The 23633-nt window shown below is 46.2% G+C and overlaps 2 protein-coding genes across 2 annotated transcripts in view; one reads left to right on the forward strand and one right to left on the reverse strand.

Annotated features, from left to right (window-relative positions):
• LOC311132566 (uncharacterized protein) overlaps positions 1-23633 on the forward strand; it is a gene marked incomplete at both ends in the record, with an annotated part of 291847 nt that overhangs the window by 204213 nt on the left and 64001 nt on the right. The gene's annotated exons all lie outside the window — the stretch shown is intronic.
• Positions 465-23633, reverse strand: part of LOC311131830 (uncharacterized protein) — a gene marked incomplete at both ends in the record, with an annotated part of 65218 nt that continues 42049 nt past the window's right edge. Inside the window, 5 exons of the mRNA XM_084164959.1 lie at positions 465-605; positions 976-1010; positions 1179-1312; positions 3087-3251; positions 20720-20912. Coding sequence (XP_084021085.1) covers positions 465-605; positions 976-1010; positions 1179-1312; positions 3087-3251; positions 20720-20912 — 668 coding nt within the window. The remainder of the gene's footprint in view (positions 606-975; positions 1011-1178; positions 1313-3086; positions 3252-20719; positions 20913-23633) is intronic.

Here is a 23633-nt window from a genome sequence, read left to right on the forward strand (position 1 = left end):
AAAACCTGTTTTCACTTCGTCATCATGGGGAATTGTGTGTAGATTGATGAGGAAAAACATTTTTTTAAACCATTTTAGAATAAAGCTGTAACGCAACAAAATGTGGAAAAAGTGAAGGGGTCTGAAAACTTTTCGAAGGCACTGTATATTTGTATATGTGGTCGCAGAGATGTTCTGTATACAGAGAATAGATATATACGGTGTGTATAAATTAATGGTTTATTATGTTAATAACACACAGTCATATAGAAAAAATGATGATTTCTTACAACATGTAAAAAGTTATTGCTATTTAAGCCATGACAGGATCATTATATACATCTAACATAAAGACAATGTTAAAATTACAGTTTCTTTGATGCATTATAAATTCCATACTAATGTCAGTTACTAAAAGCAGTTTTATTAGGCTAAAAATAGTAAAATGGTTCTTCTTGTTGTCTTTGTGACAGTGGTGATATCTTTCACTGCTGCTGAAGGTATCTGACCTCAGAGTACACTGCATCCTCTCTGCTGGTCTTCTCTCTTGCTCTTCTAGAGGAGGAGGAGTTCTTCTTGGGGGTGAAACTCACAGCTGCATAGTTCAACACGTCACTGTCTTGATTCTGAGGGTGGTGGAGCCATGAGGAAATACATTATGATGATAGCATGATCTACTATATAATGTTTCTATTCTCCTGTGGAAGAAAACACTCTACAAAAGACAGGACTGTTCAGACTGTACACCCACTACAATGACCTGACAGTCAGTGGATCAGTGACAGGCAGAAGTTCCATGGAAAAATGAACAACGATCACAAAGATCAGAAGGCTTCTTCTAGTACAGTGATATTTTTCTTCCAAAAAAGATGAATAACATTAAAAGCACACATAAGCTGAATACTAGCTGTAATGAAAGTTAAATAGCAGTTTGAAAGAAACATTTTCTTGTAAAAACTGAAGATATACTGTATTTATACATATTGACAAAATTACCTGTTTGCCATCAGACTTCGGGACATCTGTCCTCCCATTAAAGAGATTGAAATAGAAGAATGCCAGCTAATTTGAAGACAATCCATTTATCTTTTTAACCTCATGTAGTTAATTAACTATGTTTATATGTTGGATATTGAATTGATATTTGCAGAATGCACATTTTATTGACATTAAACATTAGACATGATATAAAGCATTACCTCTGCTATCTCTGTTCTGAGTCTTGCACAGTGCCCAGACCAGCAGAAGGGTCACTATCCCCAGAATGATGTTGGAAACCATCAACCACAGAACAGTAGGACTCAGATCAAATGGGGAATCATGCTCTGGAACTGTGGAGAAGGTATTGGTAAATTCATATTGTATTAATTAACTCTTAGTAGTAAGATCATCAAACAGTAAAAAAAATTGCACCAATAAACTAATGGTGGTATAGCTTTAAAAAAAATTTTTGTTAATTCTCATGAATATATCGTTGCGGCAATTTACAGATTAAATGGGAATTACAGTGAGGGAAAAAAGTATTTGATCCCCTGCTGATTTTGTACGTTTGCCCACTGACAAAGACATGATCAGTCTATAATTTTAATGGTAGGTTTATTTGAACAGTGAGAGACAGAATAACAACAAAAAAATCCAGAAAAACGCATGTCAAAAATGTTATAAATTGATTTGCATTTTAATGAGGGAAATACGTATTTGACCCCTCAGCAAAACATGACTTAGTACTTGGTGACAAAACCCTTGTTGGCAATCACAGAGGTCAGACGTTTCTTGTAGTTGGCCACCAGGTTTGCACACATTTCAGGAGGGATTTTGTCCCACTTTCTTTGCAGATCTTCTCCAAGTCATTAAGGTTTCGAGGCTGACGTTTGGCAACTCGAACCTTCAGCTCCCTCCACAGATTTTCTATGGGATTAAGGTCTGGAGACTGGCTAGGCCACTCCAGGACCTTAATGTGCTTCTTCTTGAGCCACTCCTTTGTTGCCTTGGCCGTGTGTTTTGGGTCATTTTCATGCTGGAATACCCATCCACGACCCATTTTCAATGCCTTGGCTGAGGGAAGGAGGTTCTCACCCAAAAATTGACGGTACATGGCCCCGTCCATCGTCCCTTTGATGCGGTGAAGTTGTCCTGTCCCCTTAGCAGAAAAACACCCCCAAAGCATAATGTTTCCACCTCCATTTTGACGGTGGGGATGGTGTTCTTGGGGACACAGGCAGCATTCCTCCTCCTCCAAACACGGCGAGTTGAGTTGATGCCAAAGAGCTCGATTTTGGTCTCATCTGACCACAACACTTTCACCCAGTTCTCCTCTGAATCATTCAGATGTTCATTGGCAAACTTCAGACGGGCCTGTATATGTGCTTTCTTGAGCAGGGGGACCTTGCGGGCGCTGCAGGATTTCAGTCCTTCACGGCGTAGTGTGTTACCAATTGTTTTCTTGGTGACTATGGTCCCAGCTGCCTTGAGATCATTGACAAGATCCTCCCGTGTAGTTCTGGGCCGATTCCTCACCGTTCTCATGATCATTGCAACTCCACGAGGTGAGATCTTGCATGGAGCCCCAGGCTGAGGGAGATTGACAGGTCTTTTGTGTTTCTTCCATTTGAGAATAATCGCACCAACTGTTGTCACCTTCTCACCAAGCTGCTTGGCGATGGTCTTGTAGCCCATTCCAGCCTTGTGTAGGTCTACAATCTTGTCCCTGACATCCTTGGAGAGCTCTTTGGTCTTGGCCATGGTGGAGAGTTTGGAATCTGATTGATTGATTGCTTCTGAGAACAGGTGTCTTTTATACAGGTAACAAGCTGAGATTAGGAGCACTCCCTTTAAGAGTGTGCTCCTAATCTCAGCTCGTTACCTGTATAAAAGACACCTGGGAGCCAGAAATCTTTCTGATTGAGAGGTGGTCAAATACTTATTTCCCTCATTAAAATGCAAATCAATTTATAACATTTTTGACATGCATTTTTCTGGATTTTTTTGTTGTTATTCTGTATCTCACTGTTCAAATAAATGTACCATTAAAATTATAGACTGATCATTTCTTTGTCAGTGGGCAAACGTACAAAATCAGCAGGGGATAAAATACTTTTTTCCCTCACTGTACCTTCAATATCCGTGTGGAGATCCAAACAGTATCTCCACACGAGGCCACAGCACAGTAGTAAGTCCCAGCATCAGAGAGGCTGAGGTTCCTCTTGGGGAGGTTGTAGAAACAGCTCTGTGTAGGAGACCCAGCCTTAGGGCTCTTCTCACACTGATCACTCCTGTCTCACAGTGAACATGTTATTTTTGGGAAGCATATTTGATTATGAGTTAGGACATACAAAGTTTGTAGCTATGTGAAAACTACTTTAAGACGCATACATTCAGTTGTTCCGAACTCACTTCACTCTTGCTAAAGGGGTAGGCTCGCTCGGCTGGTGCTAGCACATGCACAGATCAAACACACCGCTGGAACGTAGATTAAAGTGATTACATGTCCTAATAATTCTAAAGATTGCTCAGAAAACCAGGTGTTTTAATCGGCGTATGCTTGCTACGATAATGACCGTAAGCCGATTAAGATAAGCAGAGTAAGGTGTTTACAAGACTAAAACCATACTCAGCCTTCTGCCATAATCAGTTAATATCAAATTATTAGTGTGCATGTAAACGTACTCATTGTAAATACTGTGTTATCGTTACCTTTAACCATCAAGGCAGTTCCAGGTCCAAACTCTACAAAGTGTAAGCGCAAAACTCCACAGTAGTATATTCCAATGTCCTCTGGCTTCATAGGGAGGTAGCTCAGTTGGTAGAGCATGGTGTTTGCAACGCCAGGGTTGTGGGTTCGATTCCCACGGGGGGCCAGTATGAAAATAAAAAAGAATAATGTATGCACTAACTGTAAGTCGCTCTGGATAAGAGCGTCTGCTAAATGAGGTAAATGTAAATGTATAGCAGATATAGTTAGGTGACATTTTCTTGTTTCTATCAATACAGCAAAACACCCATCCTTGAATTCATCAAAATATTTGAGATATTTATAATAAATGTCTGCCTTTGCCACACACTGTAGTTTCTTGCCAGTGGTCATCTTGTACCACACCATGTGATCAACATTACTGGTTATATGGCATTCAACTGTCACGTTGTCCCCCAACTTTGCTGCTAGGAATGGAGCAGGCTGAGAAATCTCAGATGATTTAGTCACATCTGAAACAAAATCAGGTATTTCCATTGACAAAAAGACAGTATACCAAACACATATTATTGAACCTAGCTTGAAAGTAGACTTTCTTAGGAAATGTGTCACTTACAAGAGTTGCAGAGAAGAAGAAAGACCAAGAGCTCAACCATCTTGTCCTCGCACCCTAGCTTTTTTTTGTTGACTTTTCTGGAGCAGGGGTGATTTGTTTAGTGCATTCTGTACAAGTTGCTTTTCTAGGTCACAAGTAGAGCTATTTCCTAGTTTACTTAGATGTTATTTATGCACTAAAAGCAGTTGTTTTACCAGTCATCACAAGGCCTTCAAAGTTATTTCTAATGGATATGGATGTGGTTCTTCACATGTCTCACTCCTGCTGAAAGAACCTGACCTCAGAGTACTCTGCATCTTCTCTGCTGGTCTTGGCTCTTGCTGTTCTGGAGGAGGAGCTTTTCTTGGCAGTGAAACTCACAGCTGCATAGTTTACAACGTCACTGTCTTGGTTCTGTGTGAGAGAGGTGGAGCCATAACAAGACATTATACTGGTCACATCTACTAGATAAACCCTTTTGAGATGAAGAAAAAAGTGATACAACAAAGATTTAACCTGATCAACTGGTGGGGTTGGTGATCTATCAGTTGCATCTTCAAATTAAAAACAAGAAGAAAATAACATGTTACATATACAAACTATCTCGGTAAAACAATCAATATGGTTTAGACATTTTCAAAAAATGATAGTCAATGAAAAATTCCACAACAGCAAGTATATTAGTGTAACTAGTAATATGCATGAAACATGCAGAACAACAGCAAGTCTGACTCTACCTTTAGGCCCTCTGGTCCTTTCATTGCATATCCCACATGTCAGTATATATATATAAATATAAATAAATAAATAAATTCATTAAAAATCCTACAATGTGATTTTCTGGATATTTTTTTCTCTTTTTGTCTGTCATAGTTGACGTGTACCTATGATGAAAATTACAGGCCACTCTCATCTTTTTAAGTGGGAGAACTTGCACAATTGGTGGCTGACTAAATACTTTTTTCCCCTACTGTATATGTATATTTAAATGTATATGTATATATATATGTATGTATGTGTGTGTATATATATACACTGCAAAAAAATCAAGGGAACACTAAAATAACACATCCTAGATCTGAATGAATGAAATAATGTTATTAAATACTTTTTTCTTTACATAGTTGAATGTGCTGACAACAAAATCACACAATAATTATCAATGGAAATCAAATGTATCAACCCATGGAGGTCTGGATTTGGAGTCACCCTCAAAATTAAAGTGGAAAACCACACTACAGGCTGATCCAACTTTGATGTAATGTCCTTAAAACAAGTCAAAATGAGGCTCAGTAGTGTGTGTGGCCTCCACGTGCCTGTATGACCTCCCTACAACGCCTGGGCATGCTCCTGATGAGGTGGCGGATGGTCTCCTGAGGGATCTCCTCCCAGACCTGGACTAAAGCATCCGCCAACTCCTGGACAGTCTTTGGTGCAACGTGGCGTTGGTGGATGGAGCGAGACATGATGTCCCAGATGTGCTCAATTGGATTCAGGTCTGGGGAACGGGCGGGCCAGTCCATAGCATCAATGCCTTCCTCTTGCAGGAACTGATGACACACTCCAGCCACATGAGGTCTAGCATTGTCTTGCATTAGGAGGAACCCAGGGCCAACCGCACCAGCATATGGTCTCACAAGGGGTCTGAGGATCTCATCTCGGTACCTAATGGCAGTCAGGCTACCTCTGGCGAGCACATGGAGGGCTGTGCGGTCCCCCAAAGAAATGCCACCCCACACCATGACTGACCCACCGCCAAACCGGTCATGCTGGAGGATGTTGCAGGCAGCAGAACGTTCTCCACGGCATCTCCAGACTCTGTCACGTCTGTCACATGTGCTCAGTGTGAACCTGCTTTCATCTGTGAAGAGCACAGGGCACCAGTGGCGAATTTGCCAATCTTGGTGTTCTCTGGCAAATGTCAAACGTCCTGCACGGTGTTGGGCTGTAAGCACAACCCCCACCTGTGGACGTCGGGCCCTCATACCACCCTCATGGAGTCTGTTTCTGACCGTTTGAGCAGACACATTTTGCAGGGCTCTGGCAGTGCTCCTCCTGCTCCTCCTTGCACAAAGGCGGAGGTAGCAGTCCTGCTGCTGGGTTGTTGCCATCCTACGGCCTCCTCCACGTCTCCTGATGTACTGGCCTGTCTCCTGGTAGTGCCTCCATGCTCTGGACACTACGCTGACAGACACAGCAAACCTTCTTGCCACAGCTTGCATTGATGTGCCATCCTGGATGAGCTGCACTACCTGAGCCACTTGTGTGGGTTGTAGACTCCATCTCATGCTACCACTAGAGTGAAAGCACCGCCAGCATTCAAAAGTGACCAAAACATCAGCCAGGAAGCATAGGAACTGAGAAGTGGTCTGTGGTCACCACCTACAAAACCAGTCCTTTATTGGGGGTGTCTTGCTAATTGCCTATAATTTCCACCTGTTGTCTATTCCATTTGCACAACAGCATGTGACATTTATTGTCAATCAGTGTTGCTTCCTAAGTGGACAGTTTGATTTCACAGAAGTGTGATTGACTTGGAGTTACATTGTGTTGTTTAAGTGTTCCCTTTATTTTTTTAAGCAGTGTATATATATATATTTGTGTTGGGTGGAGTAGTAAAATCCCTAATACGTATTCCTGCGCCTGTCTTCTAATCATTATACAACGTGACATCCATAATGTAAATTTATACACCACTGCATAAAAGCTGCATTTCTGGCTCTTGGCTTTCATCATAAGCCTCCATCATTAAACACTTATATTAGTTGTAACCGCAATAGCATTGAATAATATATGTTTTTGTTGGCCTAATTTCAAAACTTTATTTGTTTCCAATACCTTCTTTTTGTTGAAGGAAGTTGAAAAAAAACTATTGAGATGACACCATCTTTATCTGCACTTTTTCCTCTTCCTGAATGCTTTGATGTCACACCCTGGCTCTGGGGACTCTATATGTTGAGCCAGGGTGTGTAGTTTCTATGTGTTCTTGTTCTGTGTTGTTTAGTCTATGTGTTCTATTTCTATGTTGGCCAGTGTGGTTCTCAATCAGAGGCAACGAGTGTCAGCTGTGGCTGGTTGTCTCTGATTGGGAACCACATTTAAACAGGCAGTTTACCCACAGTTGTTGTGGGATCTTGTTTCCGTTTGGTTTGTTTCCGTGTTGGTTGTGTTAACCGTAGGACTGCACATTTCGTTTGTTGTTTTGTTGTTCATATTATCACTAAAGATAATAAAGTTTAAGTATGTTTGCAACTAACGCTGCGCATTGGTCTACTCCGTCTAACGATCGTGACAGAAGATCCCACCATACCAGGACCAAGCAGCGTGTCCAGGAGCAGGCAGCCTGGACGTGGAAGCAGATAATGGACGGGCAGGGGTCCTGGACCTGGGAGGAAATCCAGGCCGGGATGGATCGCCGTCCATGGAGTGAGACGGTAGAGGCGCGACGGAGAGAGGAGCAACGGCGTCAACAGTGTCGTCGTCGGACGGACGAGAGGCAACCCCAAAATTTTTTTAGGGGGGGCATACGGCTTGAGCGACGGGGCAGCAGGAGTCAGCTACAGGGCGTAGTAGGAGGTTAGGTGAGGAGGCCACCATGTTAAGGGGGCTATTGGCGCGGAGGGAGCAGGAGTTAGTGGTGCAGAGGGTGGAGCTATTGGAGGCGATAAGGGAGAAGGTGAGAATTGAGGCACGGCGAGAGGAACTCGGTAGGCAGCTGAGGGAGCGGAGGGTTATGACAAAACCCAGTCCCGCTCCTCACTCCAAGCAAGTGGTGTGCGTCACCAGTCCGGTCCGGCCCGTTCCTGCTCCCCGCACTAAGTGGATGGTGCGCGTCGCCAGCCCGGCCCGGCCTGTTCCTGCTCCTCGCACCAAGCCTATGGTGTGCGTCGCCAGCCCGGCTCGGCCTGTTCCTGCTCCTCGCACCAAGCCTACGGTGCGCGTCGCCAGCCCAGCCCGGCCTGTTCCTGCTCCTCGCACCAAGCCTAAGCTGCGCGTCGCCAGCCCAGCCCGGCCTGTTCCTGCTCCTCGCACCAAGCCTACGGTGTGCGTCGCCAGCCCGGCCCGGCCTGTTCCTGCTCCTCGCACCAAGCCTACGGTGCGCGTCGCCAGCCCGGCCCGGCCTGTTCCTGCACCTCGCACCAAACCTACGGTGCGCGTCGCCAGCCCGGCCCGGCCTGTTCCTGCCACTCGCACCAAAGCTACGGTGCGCATCGCCAGCCCGGCCCGGCCTGTTCCTGCTCCACGCACCAAGCCTACGGTGCGCGTCGCCAGCCCGGCCCGGCCTGTTCCTGCCCCTCGCACCAAGTCTACGGTGCGCGTCGCCAGCCCGGCCCAGCCTGTTCCTGCCACTCGCACCAAGTCTACGGTGCGCGTCGCCAGCCCGGCCCGGCCTGTTCCTGCCACTCGCACCAAGCCTACGGTGCGCGTCGCCAGCCCGGCCCGGCCTGTTCCTGCCACTCGCATCAAGCCTACGGTGCGCGTCGCCAGCCCGGCCCGGCCTGTTCCTGCCACTCGCACCAAGCCAGGGGTGCGAGTCGTCAGCCCGGTCCGGCCCGTTCCTGCTCCACGCACCAAGCCAGGGGTGCGCATCGTCAGCCCGGTCCGGCCCGTTCCTGCTCCACGCACCAAGCCAGGGGTGCGCTTTGTCAGCCCGGTATGGCCCGTTCCGGCTCCACGCACCAAGCCAGGGGTGCGCATCGTCAGCCCGGTCCGGCCCGTTGCTGCTCCACGCACCAAGCCAGGGGTGCGCATCGTCAGCCCGGTCCGGCCCGTTCCTGCTCCACGCACCAAGCCAGGGGTGCGCTTCGTCAGCCCGGTACGGCCCGTTCCGGCTCCACGCACCAAGCCAGGGGTGCGCATCGTCAGCCCGGTCCGGCCCGTTGCTGCTCCACGCACCAAGCCAGGGGTGCACATCGTCAGTCCGGTCCGGCCCGTTCCTGCTCCACGCACCAAGCCAGGGGTGTGCGTCGTCAGTCCGGCACAACCCGTGCCTGGGTCACCGGTTCCTGGTCAGGTACCGGTCAGCTGCTCCACACCGGAGCTGAAGCAATCCGCTCCTACGATGTCCAGTCCAGCTCCAGCCAGCGGGGCCAGACCGGACCAGGGGCGCTACGGGGGGATTATTGGAGGGTGGTGGTCAAGCCCGGAGCCGGAACCGCCTCCGAGGAGGAATGCCCACCCAGCCCTCCCCTGGTTTGTCTATGTTGAGGCGCGGTCTCAGTCCGCGCCTTTGGGGGGGGGGGGTACTGTCACACCCTGGCTCTGGGGACTCTATATGTTGATCCAGGGTGTGTAGTTTCTATGTGTTCTTGTTCTGTGTTGTTTAGTCTATGTGTTCTATTTCTATGTTGGCCAGTGTGGTTCTCAATCAGAGGCAACGAGTGTCAGCTGTGGCTGGTTGTCTCTGATTGGGAACCACATTTAAACAGGCAGTTTACCCACAGTTGTTGTGGGATCTTGTTTCCATTTGGTTTGTTTCCGTGTTGGTTGTGTTAACCGTAGGACTGCACGTTTCGTTTGTTGTTTTGTTGTTCATATTATCACTAAAGATAATAAAGTTTAAGTATGTTTGCAACTAACGCTGCGCATTGGTCTACTCCGTCTAACGATCGTGACATTTGAGTTCTTAAATGTTTTCAACTCGAGACCCAAATGAGAAATTGACTGTCCTCCCGTGACCCAAATCGACCTCCAACGACCCGAAGTAAGAAGAAATAGTTTGTGATTATAGATGTATTCTCATAACTCAGGACACATAGTTTAAGAAACCCTGCACAGTTTAGGGTTTGGAAAATGCTTTTAGCTTGTTTGTATTCTTGACATACTTTGCACATCTAACTGAGCGGCAGGGGTCTGGTGTTTACCGTCCAGATGAAAAAATGAAGAGACGTGTGTAAAGAGCCCCCCCACCCCACCCCCCACGCCCTCAAATCACCCAGGCATTTACTCTTACACACAAATATTTTCCCCAGTCTATCTGACAGCAGGTGGACTGAAAATCGGGCGAGAGAGAGAGAGAGCGCATAAGGTACATTTCATCCCCCAGTGTTAGTCTATGAGAGACCCAGTGATGTTCACCTCAGCAGGTCTCACTCTACACTGAGATGATCCTTCCTGTCACTCACACCACAGGAAGTGAGCAATACCCTCACTGGCCCCTCCTCTACCTCAGACCCCAGTCCTATTCTCCTTATAAGGTGATTTTCAGAATAGGGGGCTATGATCAGTGCAAAGCCAAGACAGGAAATACTAATTGACAAACACAATCATGACAATTGCAATTTTGTTTTTAACTCTTTATTTGTCTTTATAAGTGATCAATACAATTGTCTACTGCTGGGTACTTTGCCCCTCAGGGTCACCCTATAAAAAAATCACTAAAACACACAACAGAGATCTAAGTTAAGAGAGGCCAAAAGAGGCAACTACTCCTCTGCAGCCATTAAACAGTTGTGTTTTGACTTCTAAATCCTCCTCTCTAACCTCACCCTGCACCACTGAGCTGTGTGGCCTAACTGAGTTGGAGAGAGCTACAGAGATTTCAAAACATTTTATTTAACTACACATTCAATTTAGAAATATTTAAACGTGTATTCAAAGATATGTCAAACCAATCTTCCTCATCTTCCATCCTCCTCCTCTTTGTCATCTTGTAGCAGCATACACTACATGGGTTTCCAGCTCCTTCTCCCTTCTCTCCATCTTCCTCTTCTTGGAGGTGAAATTCAGGGCGGAATAATTCAATGCATCTGGATCTTGATTCTGTAGATTTGCAAACATCATGACATAGACTACAGTTGTAATTTTCAGCGTTTCTGAATTGCTTATAATTAAGTATTTAACCATGCAGTATTTACCTGATCATTTTGTGGTTGTCTTTGAGAATCAGGTCCTGAATATGATATAAAAGAGAGATGAGAGAACAGATTAATGGATCATTCCATTCTAGCGTACACACTGACTCTTCTGATCATCATTGTACAGTATGTCACGGGAAAAACATCCACATTTGAAGTGTAGTTCACAGGACCCATATTATCGTGAAATGGGCTCCTACCTGTGTTGTGTGTTTTTGCCTCTCGTATGATCTTGAGGACCAGGATGAGGATGACTATCAGTAGAACAGCAGTCACAACACCCAGGATCACAACCAGGGGAAGGAGGTACATGGTTCCATCAACTTCCTCTCCAACTAGACTGATAGTTCCATTACAATGTCCTATTAGATTAGATTTTATTAAATCATTTGGTGGCCCTTTATTGACAGACCTCAACATAATGCGTTTTTGTTTCTTAATTTAAAAAATAATAATCTACATGACAATGAAAAAAGAAACTCACGCTCTATAGATGACTCCTGTATTTCCTCACCTCCGTTGTGACCTATAACATTGAGATTAGTAAGAATAGATACGTTTTTTTTTCTCAAAATTAGAATGATAATAATAAATAAAATAAATATGTCCATCAATGGTTTGCCTTTCTTTCATGATAACTCCTGATTAGGTTGATAAACATTTTCAAATGTATCAAAAGCCAGATAAATAGTTGATAACGTACCTTGAATTTTTAGAACTGTTGCGTTGACAAAGTACATGTGGCTATGTGGATACAATCCACAGAAATACAGGCCACAGTCAGCTATTTCCACTTTTGTGATTTTGAGAAAGATAGTGGTGTTGTTGCTGAACATTTCCAAATGGCTCCTTTGAAAACCATTGTGGAGATGAGGTGTTGAATTAAAGCCGTACATAGATGAGATACAGACAGGCTCTGATCCGTTGACTTGCTTGAACCATGCTGTGTGTCCCACAACCGTTGTAACATTGGAGCACTGCAAGAAGATGGTATCCCCAGTACGGACCTCCACAGTCTGAGACTGAGAAACCAAAATAGAGACCAAACCTGAAACACAGAGAACAAAGTCCTAAGTTAATAACTATCGTCATTGATATCACATGTACATGTTAGAAATCAGGAAAAAGTGCTGCACTGAACATTCTTGTTATACTTGACGGATGCAGTCAATCTAGATTTAACAGTGGCTTACTTACTCAATCCATAGAGCAGTAGAGCTGGTAATAAGGTTCTGGACATTCTGTGTGTAGATCTATTCTGCTCTGTCTGGTTGTGAATCAGAGCAGACCTCTTTATTCACTCTGAGATCACAGTGAGATCAAAGGGGATTTGATTGGTAGTGGGCGTGGTAGTTGGTATTGGACAGCAATGTCTATTTACAGAAAGCAAAATTGACACAGACGTTTTATATGGAGTGTAAAAACAGAAATTTAGCATATTTGTGTTCAATCAAAATTGCGATAGGTGTTTGAGTTCGGTTGGGTAAATATAGGTCAGTGTTTCTCAAACTAAAGGTTGCGACCCCATGTGGTGTCTGTCCCCTGATAAAAAAATGGTGTCACAAGAATAAATCTGAAATAAAATGTACAAAATCGCTCTTGGTTCATAGAACCGGGGTTACGTTAGTAACCTCCGGTAGCCGCGAGTTGCGGTTGTAATAAACAGAGCTGTTTCTGTTTTCTTCCTACAAATGTGTCTCTATCTTTTGAACGGTTTAAGTTACAGCATATTCTGACCCCATCCCTGAAAGATAAGACTCTTAGGAACACTTATGTGTCTTCTGTTTCCCTCTACACTGCCCACAAGCACTCAGGACTCATTAGAACAGCGTGGACAAGACCAGGCACTAAATACTATTGGGAAGGAAAAACACATACTGTAATCAATTATGATATTCTTTTCTACACAGAAGATCATACAACTTTATTGCCTGGTGATCTTCTGAACTTCCCAATACCTTTCTGGTGCCTTTCAGTCACTTCAAACCATACTTCCTTCAGAGTTAAATACTGTCAAAAGTACTGTTAGACTGATTTGTACTAGACCAATTAGAAAGTAAACATTGGCCATTGATTACGTCACTCTTTTTATATGGTGGGGTCTCGAAAAATGTTGGATATCAAAATTGGGTCGCAGGCCAAAGAATTTTGGGAACAACTGATATAGGTGTTTGGGTTTGGTGGGGTTCATATAGGTGTTTGGGTTAGGTGGGGTTAATAGGTGACCACAAGGCTTCACCCTATCAGGGTTAGTGTTGGTAAGGCTTTATTTGTATAATCCCCTACAGATGGATTATACATGTTCAAAATAACTGTCCACTAGCCTTAACCCTAACCCTTAACCCCAACCCCAGCCCTAACCCTTAACCCCAGCCCTAGCCTAACTCTAACCCTATCCCTAACCTCAGCCCTAAACCTAACAGTAACCCTAGCCTAACCCTAACTCTAGCCTGACTAGATACAGCTTCAAAGGTGTCATGAACCCTGCATCCTGAGTCGGTTCCTGCCTGTGTTGCCATTTTTCTGCTCGGAATCTCCAGTTTCCTGAGGGTTCTTGAACGCTCCCTGCCTGGTTGTGGGCGACGTTGCTAGGCGGGAGATCTCCCGATTAACCGCACCTGCATCTCATCAGCGATCTGCACACCTGGTCCTGATCATCACCCTTCATAAGCTCTGACCTGACATCCATTCCCCGCCGGATCGTTAGCCATGAACAGTATGTTTGTCAGTGTATCAGCCTTGGAGTTTCTAGCGTTAGTTTTGTTGTTTTGCACCTTGTTGGCTTGCCGTGTACTTACCTCCGTTTTGTTTCTATCTGCAGTCAATCTCCCGGAACCTTCACCCAACCCCTGCCTGGTTGTCGGCGGCTGCCGAGTCATTATTGGATCTGCCACTGCACCTCCACCAACTCATCTCCGCCGCCCGCTCTGTCCCCTGGAGTATTCTGCATCGTTTTTTTGAATCTGTTAAATAAATACTCACCTTCGTTTCAACTCACCTTGTCCTGGTCTGCTTCTGGGTTCTGGCTTAGTAAACCCTGACAGAACGATCCGGCCAGAAATGAACCCAGCGGACCTGGACTCTGTTCGCCATGCCATTACCCATCAGGAGAAGATGTTGGGACAACATAGCACGGCACTACAGGAGATAGCGTTGTCAGTTCGGAACTTTTCTACCAGTCTGACGAGGATCCAGGCTCAGCTCAGTTTGCCGGTGGAGAATCCACTACCGGTTTCACCCATCTCGCCTGCCGCTTCTGGAGCTGTGCCCTTCCGTGAGCCCAAGGTTCCGACGCCTGATAAATATGAGGGGGATTTGGGAAGATGCCGTTCTTTTCTTATGCAGTGTGGATTAGTGTTCGATCTACAGCCCCACTCTTATGCCACAGACAAGGCTAGGATAGCCTTTGTCATTGAATTGCTGCGTGGTAGAGCTCTGGAGTGGGCTTCAGCCGTATGGGAACGACAGGACACCTGCATGGCTTCATACCAGGAGTTCACGGCCGAGATGAGGAGGCTGTTTGACCATCCCGTCCGAGGTATGGACGCAGCCAAGCGCCTGTTTTCTCTTCGCCAAGGAACTCGCAGCGTTGCCGACTTCGTTATCGAATTCAGGACATTGGCTGTGGAGAGTGGGTGGAATGAGGAGTCACTGCAAGCGGCCTTTTACCAGGGGCTGTCGGAGCAACTCAAGGATGAGTTGATCTCCTATCCGGAGCCTAGTGACCTGGACAGCTTGGTAGCCTTGTCTATTCGGGTGGATAACAGAGTTCGAGAGAGAAGGAGGGAGAAGCAATGGGGCCCGTCCAATCAATCAATTTCTCAGTTTCCAGTCGGGTCAGGGGATGGACCAGAATGCGTTGATCATTGTCCACCACACAGGATTAGTGGAGAGGTCCTGCCTCCAGATTCTGAACCCATGCAAGTGGGGCGGCACGGGTTAACCAAGGAGAAGCGCCAACATAGACGTAAGACCAACTGCTGCCTCTACTGTGGTAGTTCGGGACATTACATCTCCACTTGTTCCCGGCGGTCGTCAAACTGCTCGGCTCGCTAAAGTTGGGAGGACTTTTAGCGAGCCAGTTTCAACCTCTCAGTACCTCTGTCAGACCCCGTTTCCCGGCTACCCTCATGAACAGGAATCAGAGTTTAGCGATTAACGCTTTCGTCGATTCAGGTGCCGATGGAAGCTTTATTGATGCCGACATGGTGGAACAGCTGGGGCTTTCCAAGGAGCGATTACCGGAAGCCATTGAAGCTACCACTCTGAACGGCAGTAGTCTGGCACGTATCACGATGAGGACTGAACCGGTTAAGATGCTGTTGTCAGGGAATCATTCTGAGGTTATCTCATTCTTCATTCTGCCTTCTTCCTATGTTCCTCTGGTCCTTGGATACCCCTGGCTGAAATAACACAATCCCACGTTCGATTGGGTGACTGGCAAGGTAACTAGTTGGAGCCTTGATTGTCATGCTAACTGCCTCAAGACTGCCTGTTCCCATTCTGTTCCCAGTCAGGTGATTGAGGCTAAACCCCCAGATTTGTCCCTGGTTCCCGAGACATATCACGATTTGGGAGAAGTGTTCAGTAAGCAGAGGGCTCTGTCACTCCCTCCCCACCGACCATATGATTGTGCCATAAACCTGTTCCCTGGAGCTGTCTATCCCAAGGGACGGTTATACAGCATCTCCCGACCTGAACGTGAGGCTTTGGAGACCTACATCAAGGAGTCCCTAGCTGCTGGTCTCATTCGTCCCTCGTCATCACCCCTGGGGGCAGGATTCTTCTTTGTGGGTAAGAAGGATGGCTCTCTTCGACCGTGTATTGATTATCGGGGGTTGAATGATATCACGGTCAAGAACAAGTATCCCCTGCCCTTGATGAGGGCGGCTGGTAGCTTAGTGGGTAAGAGCGTTGTGCCAGTAACCGAAAGGTCGCTGGTTCTAATCCCCGAGCCGTCTAGGTGAAAAATCTGTCGATGTGCCCTTGAGCAAGGCACTTAACCCTAATTGCTCCTGTAAGTCGCTCTGGATAAGAGCGTCTGCTAAATGACTAAAAATGTCAACAAAAAAAAAAGAGCTCTGCTTTCGACTCCTTACAGGGTGCTACTGTGTTCACCAAGCTAGACCTACGCAATGCATATCACCTGGTCCGGATCAGAGAGGGGGACGAGTGGTTGACGGGTTTCAATACACCGATGGGTCACTTCGAGTATCAGGTGATGCCGTTTGGACTGACCAATGCTCCAGCAGTGTTCCAGAGTATGGTGAATGACGTCCTAAGAGATATGATCGGTCTCTTTGTGTTTGTTTACCTGGATGACATTCTTATCTTCTCGAAGGAACCTTCCAGCCACGTCCAGCATGTCAGGCAGGTTCTGCAGCGATTGTTGGAGAATCGCCTGTTCGTGAAGGCCGAGAAGTGCGAATTTCATGCCCACACTACATCCTTCCTCGGGTACATCATCTCCAGGGGAGAGATTAGGATGGACCAGGAGAAGGTTAGGGCGGTTCTGGATTGGGCCCAGCCCGGTACGAGATTGCAGCTCCAGAGGTTTCTGGGGTTTGCGAATTTCTATCGCAGATTCATCCGGGATTACAGCCGTGTGGCCGCTCCTTTGACTGCCCTGACTTCCAGTACCAGGACCTTCAGTTGGAATCCTGAGGCGGACCGAGCGTTCCTGGATTTGAAGAGGCGATTCACCAACGCACCGATTCTCTCTCAACCTGACACGGCCCGTCAGTTCGTCGTTGAAGTGGATGCGTCTGATGTGGGGGTTGGCGCCATCCTGTCCCAGCGATGCTCCACTGACAGTAAACTCCATCCCTGCGCCTACTACTCTCGTCATCTTTCGTCTGCGGAGAGGAACTACGATGTGGGTAACCGGGAGCTTCTCGCGGTGAAGCTTGCCTTGGAGGAGTGGCGCCACTGGTTGGAGGGGGCGGAGCAACCGTTTATTGTCTGGACTGACCACAATAATCTTGCTTACGTGCAATCGGCTAGACGTCACAACTCCCGTCAGGCCAGGTGGACTTTGTTTTTCGGACGCTTTAATTTTTCCCTGACGTTCCGACCTGGGTCTAAGAACGGCAAGGCGGACGCCTTGTCCCGGATGTTCTCCAAGACGGAGGAGAGTGGGGCCAAGACCGAGACGATTCTTCCCCGGAACTGTGTCGTGGGAGCAGTTATGTGGAGGATTGAGGAGGAGGTTATGGCGGCCCTTCGGACGCAGCCCGGTCCCGGTAACGGTCCACCCGGTCGGTTGTTTGTGCCTGAGTCGGTTCGTTCTGCTGTCCTCCAATGGTCCCATGCCAGCAAGATGGCTTGTCACCCTGGCGTGGCTCGGACGATGGCATTACTTCGCAGACGATTTTGGTGGCTTGCCATGGGAGAAGATACTCGGAGGTTTGTTGCTGCCTGTCCAGTGTGTGCGCAGAATAAGAGTGCCAATCGGCCCAGCGTTGGACTACTTCACCCCCTCCCTATTCCCCGGCGACCATGGTCGCATCTGGCCCTGGACTTTGTCACTGGGTTGCCCTCTTCTGAGGGGAACACGGTCATTCTGACTATCGTGGACAAATTCAGCAAGTTCGCCCACTTTGTGCCCATTTCCAAGCTTCCCTCTGCCTCTGAGACGTCCGAGATCCTGGTTAGGGAGGTTTTCAGGGTCCACGGATTGCCCAGTGACATAGTTTCCGACCGTGGTCCTCAGTTTACCTCTGCTGTCTGGAAGTCCTTCTGTTTGGCCATTGGAGCTAGAGTCAGTCTCACATCTGGTTTTCACCCCCAATCTAATGGTCAGGCGGAGAGAGCCAACCAGAAGATGGAATCCACGCTACGCTGCCTTGTCTCCTCCAACCCCACCTCCTGGGTCTCTCAGTTGCCTTGGGTTGAGTATGCCCACAATACTCTCCCTACATCTGCCACTGGGATGTCTCCCTTCCAGTGCCTGTATGGCTACCAACCTCCCTTGTTTCCTTCTCAGGAGAAGGATCTCTCAGTGCCCTCTGTTCAGGCCCACATTCGTCGTTGCCACCGGACCTGGCATCGGGCCAGAAAGGCCCTCCTTAGAGTGTCTGACCGGTATCAGCTCCAGGCGATTCGTCGCCGGATTCCCGCCCCCACCTATACCATCGGAGATAGGGTCTGGTTGGCCACACGGGATCTTCCTCTGGGGACTGAGTCTAAGAAACTGTCACCGAAGTTCATTGGTCCGTTTGTGGTGGAGAAAGTGATCAATCCTGTTGCGGTTCGACTCAAGTTACCTAGAACGCTCAGAGTCCATCCCACCTTTCATGTCTCCTGCCTCAAGCCTGTTCTCCTCAGTCCTCTGTTGCCCCCTCCGCCTCCTCCTCCTCCCCCTCGGATGATCGGAGGTGGTCCTGCCTACACGGTGTGCCGCATTATGGATTCCAGACGGCGGGGCCGGGGTTTCCAGTATCTCGTGGACTGGGAGGGGTATGGTCCTGAAGAGAAGAGTTGGATTCCTCGGCGTCAGATCCTTGATGCTGACCTCCTTCGTGACTTCTACCGCCTCCATCCTGGTGCTCTGTGTAGTCCGCCCGGTGGCGTTCGACGGAGGGGGGGTACTGTCATGAACCCTGCATCCTGAGTTGGTTCCTGCCTGTGTTGCCATTTTTCTGCTCGGAATCTCCAGTTTCCTGAGGGTTCTTGAACGCTCCCTGCCTGGTTGCCGGGCGACGTTGCTAGGCGGGAGATCTCCCGATTAACCGCACCTGCATCTCATCAGCGATCTGCACACCTGGTCCTGATCATCACCCTTCATAAGCTCTGACCTGACATCCATTCCCCGCCGGATCGTTAGCCATGAACAGTATGTTTGTCAGTGTATCAGCCTTGGAGTTTCTAGCGTTAGTTTTGTTGTTTTGCACCTTGTTGGCTTGCCGTGTACTTACCTCCGTTTTGTTTCTATCTGCAGTCAATCTCCCGGAACCTTCACCCAACCCCTGCCTGGTTGTCGGCGGCTGCCGAGCCATTATTGGATCTGCCACTGCACCTCCACCAACTCATCTCCGCCGCCCGCTCTGTCCCCTGGAGTATTCTGCATCGTTTTTTTGAATCTGTTAAATAAATACTCACCTTCGTTTCAACTCACCTTGTCCTGGTCTGCTTCTGGGTTCTGGCTTAGTAAACCCTGACAAAAGGTAGACAAGTCTTTTCAGAGACAGGCGTTTTTGCGAGAAGGGGGGTAGCTGCAGTCCAATATGGTATCTGGAAAATGGCCGAGTGGGTGTGTCGAAAGGAGTTGGTGTGTCGAAATCTCTCTGCTATAGGTTAGAGTGTTTTGATTGAGCTGTGTTTTTTTTTCTTCAGTTTCTTACCACGCAACTACCATACATTGAGCTCCATACCATGAGAGTTTGGACGTCTGTTTTGAAGCCAGAGCATGACTCTGAGTCGTATTTCACTGTTAGTTTTACACAAATAATTGTACATTTTGAGTTATAAAACTGACGATTGTTTATTTGTTATTATAAATACTGATTATGGGTGTACTGTTGCTTAATGTGTTGTATGTGTGTGCTTACTGTGACTGTCACCCTGATATTGGCTACTACAGTAGGTAGCTACTTCCCACGCCGTTGCCGGACATTAGTGCTTGGCAAACGAAAGCAAAGGGCAGTGTGTCCCGGTGTTGTTGCTGTTCATGGTCTCCCCATTGAGTAGTAGATTGTATGTATGTATCAAGGTGACATCTAGATGGTTATCAATATGAGTTATTGTGTATGCTGCTATCCTACATGAAATAAAATAATGTGATGGTAAAACATGGCCACGTTAGCTACTGCTGACGACACGACAGTGATATAGCTGCCCAGTAAGAAGCACGTCGATACAACACCGGTGCACTGGTCACTGTCTTATCGACTCATTATTCAGCCAAATCAGCCATGCAAAACGGTCTTGAGTGGCAACAAATCTGCCCAATTAGCTGATTCGCTTTCCATACACCCACTCCTTTCGACACACCCACTCTCCCATACTCCGATCGCCATATTGGGCTGCAGCTACCCATACTTGTTTTTAGCTCATGATCATAGCATGCAGATCTGTCTGGGTGTCAGAGATACTAACCAATGGGTTCCCAAACTTTGCCCGTGACCATATTTTGATATCAAACATCATTGATTATGTTATTTTTCCCCCAGTCTGATTTAGTGCCTGGTCTGACAGACAGAACGACTAGTATACACCAGTGGCAGTCGGGGCTGTTTTTTAATGAACATGGCCTTATTTCTATTGGATGACTGTCATTCATATTCCATTCACCCAGCTCAATGTAACACTGATAGGTTTAGGTTAATACATGATACTAAAATGTTCCCTGTACCCATCATGAGGTTGCTACAACCTAGCCTATGAATGAAAGTTTGCAACGTAGGTGCACAGGTCAAGAGAACTTTGAGTAATCAAGGTGCCAGACAGTGACACATTCAATACCGCCTTGCACACTCTTGCCTGCATCTAGCTGATCAAGGGTGTAATAATTAGTTGCAAACGAGAGTTTATATTGGCTCCTTCTCCAAACTCCACCTTCTTGCCATAAGAGACCCAGCATCATAGCTCTTCTCACACTGATCATGCCTGTCTCCATGGGTGTAAATGATTCCTGGACGGGATTCTCCTGAGCCATGTCTGAACCAATAGACACTGTGTTCTCCTGCACAGGTCTCAGTGTGTATTGTACAGTTCAGAGTCACAAAGTCTCCTGGCTGGACTGACTCAGACACAGGCTGCTGGAGCACAGACATGTTTCTGGACCCTGATCCTGACAAGAGGGTTTATAAGTCAGTAAATCTATTCCGTATGTTGTGTCCCAACTTAACATTTTTGAAATCATTCTCATTTCTGATTATGCAAATACAGCATAATTAAGCCATTGTATCCAAAACGTAATGTGGAAAAAGCCCTCAACATTATAGTTGCAGAACATTAGTTACTATTTCCTTTCATTCTAAATTCAGATGTTGTACCTTTCACAATGAGAATGGCTCCTTCTTCAAACTCCACCTGGTTGGCATAAGAGTTCCCACAGTAATATGTGGCTGAATCAGAGTGCTGCATGTCTGAGATCTTTAGGTGATTCATTCCTTCACCGCTTTGCACTGAGAAGCGAGTGTTACCTTTAAACTCATGGTAAAATGTTGCATTCTTATTATACTTGTAAAATACTGATAAGATTTGAAGATTGTCACCCATTGTTTGCTTGTACCACATAAAGTACAGTGCCAGGTTGCCTTTATAGAAGCAGTGCAAAGTCACTGTCTCTCCAACATTGGCTGTAACAAGATGAATTTCAGAGGATTGTGCAGCAGCTAGAATACAGACAGAGACATCATCCATTACTTACACAAGTCCTTGATATACAAAAAATATAAATCTATGAATTGCATCAATATAGTAACTTAGAGTACATCCCTTAAGCAGAGAAATATAGAAGTTGGACATACCCATCTCTACAAGAAGTGCCAGTAACAGACTCAGTGTGATCATCTTTGAAGATGTCCTCTTCACAACCTGTGTCTTGAGTGGAAACAGTCCTCCATGTAGACAACACTTCAACTATTTGGCTCCTGGACGCTTCATTTTTGTTAACACCTTCTTCAGCCCACCATGGTCTTCGTAACTGAAAATCACTCATATAATCCATGCAAAGTGACCCAATGCTTACTGTATAGGATATTTTGTAGAAGGTGGATGAAGCATACACACTTTGTGGTATCTAGATGATAATTAATTTGTGTTAACATTGTATAGTTTGATATTTAGGCACCAGCTGAATCAAAGATGTCCAATACTGAGGCAGTGTGTAAAGAGAATATGTGAATGTCCTTCATTAAAGTGGGTTGAAAGTTTAATGTAATCTGGCAAGTATGCAGTACATTTTCAAGTATACATTACACATACATGCCACTGTATGCTCTTGGTATCAAACTTGTGTGCCTTCAATAGATTTATCCCTACCCCATGCAACAGTTACAGACAGTACTCCTGATGACCTATAGGAGGACTGTTACACATGTCCTGATATGTGGGGTGAACAGGGGTGGAGCATTACTGTGAGGATATGTGGGGGAAACACCTACAGAATGAAAGTCAGTCTTATCCCTGTCATTCATGTACTAACTCAAGTGTAGGCTACTAGTTGAGTGTTTAGTAGGGGTGTACCTCGTGGGGCAGGCCTCTTGGCTGTAGCCTAGCATACATTGATACAAGTTCTACTTTAAACTCTGTAAACACATGATTGTAGTTTGAATGAATTAAACCTATGATCTTGTAAGTGACAAGATAGAGGCTACATGGCATACAGTATATAAGTGGACTGTGTTGCAAATTGTCATGGTTGTGAACAACAATGAAAGAATGAGAGAAAACAGAGTGACACCACATAGACATCCTGCTGAAAACCACATAGAGACACTGGGTATGTAAAAGGCCAGCAGGCCTGTCCAAAGCATAGAGACGGCCTTGTTTTGTTATCACTGCAGACCACAGTGTACCGGTACCTGTGAACATCTCACTGTGTGGGTGCAAGCATGGTTGGGTTTAGCATTTATCAGTAGGTTGGGTCTGCAGAAGCCCTCTGCACACATTCATACAGACATACTGTATGTACAGAACACAAGAGAAGGAACAAGTCTATTTTAGTCAGTAACAGTTAAATGGATATTTATTAATGCTAAAAGAAGCAACATATACAGGGATTTCAGAAGAGCAATTTAATCAATTGATATACAAGGTCACAGGTCATTCATTTTAAAAATGCAATATGAAACATTTACGTCATTTAGCAGACGCTCTTATCCAGAGCGACTTACAGGAGCAATTAGGGTTAAGTGCCTTGTTTAAGGGCACATCTACAGATTTTTCACCTAGTCGGCTCTGAGATTAGAACCAGCAACCTTTCGGTTACTGGCACAACGCTCTTACCCACTAAGATACCTGCCATTGGTAGACTATTTGTTTTCTCACACTTACTTTATCTTGCCTCCATTGCAGAAGACCAGCAAAACCAAGTGTACTTAAAATATTTGAAAGAAAACGATTATTATTTTGAACAAGTCCTTCAACAGTTACAGTACTCCAGATGACCCATAGGCGGGCTGTTATACATAGAACAGGTCTTGTCTTGTCTAGACGTTAAGAGCATTGGGACAGTAACTGAAAGGTTGCTGGTTTGAATTCCCGAGCCGACTAGTCGAAAAATCAGTGGATGTGCCCTTGCGCAAGGCACTTAACCCTACTTGCTCCGGATAAGAGCATCTTCTAAATGACTAACAAGTAAATGTATACGGGTGAAAAGGGGTAGAGCTGTGGGAGGGTATATGAGATAAACAACTATAGAATGAAACAAGTCAATTGTATGTCAGTCTCATTCCCTATCATTCACAGAAACATGCACTAACTGAAATATAACACCTGAGAGTGCATGACTGATTGGACACCCCAGCCTAATATAACCAATATACATGACACACCGTTCTCATAG

The sequence above is a fragment of the Coregonus lavaretus genome, assembly GCF_964263955.1.
Source record: "Coregonus lavaretus genome assembly, chromosome: 7".
NCBI classification, from domain to species: Eukaryota; Metazoa; Chordata; class Actinopteri; order Salmoniformes; family Salmonidae; genus Coregonus; species Coregonus lavaretus.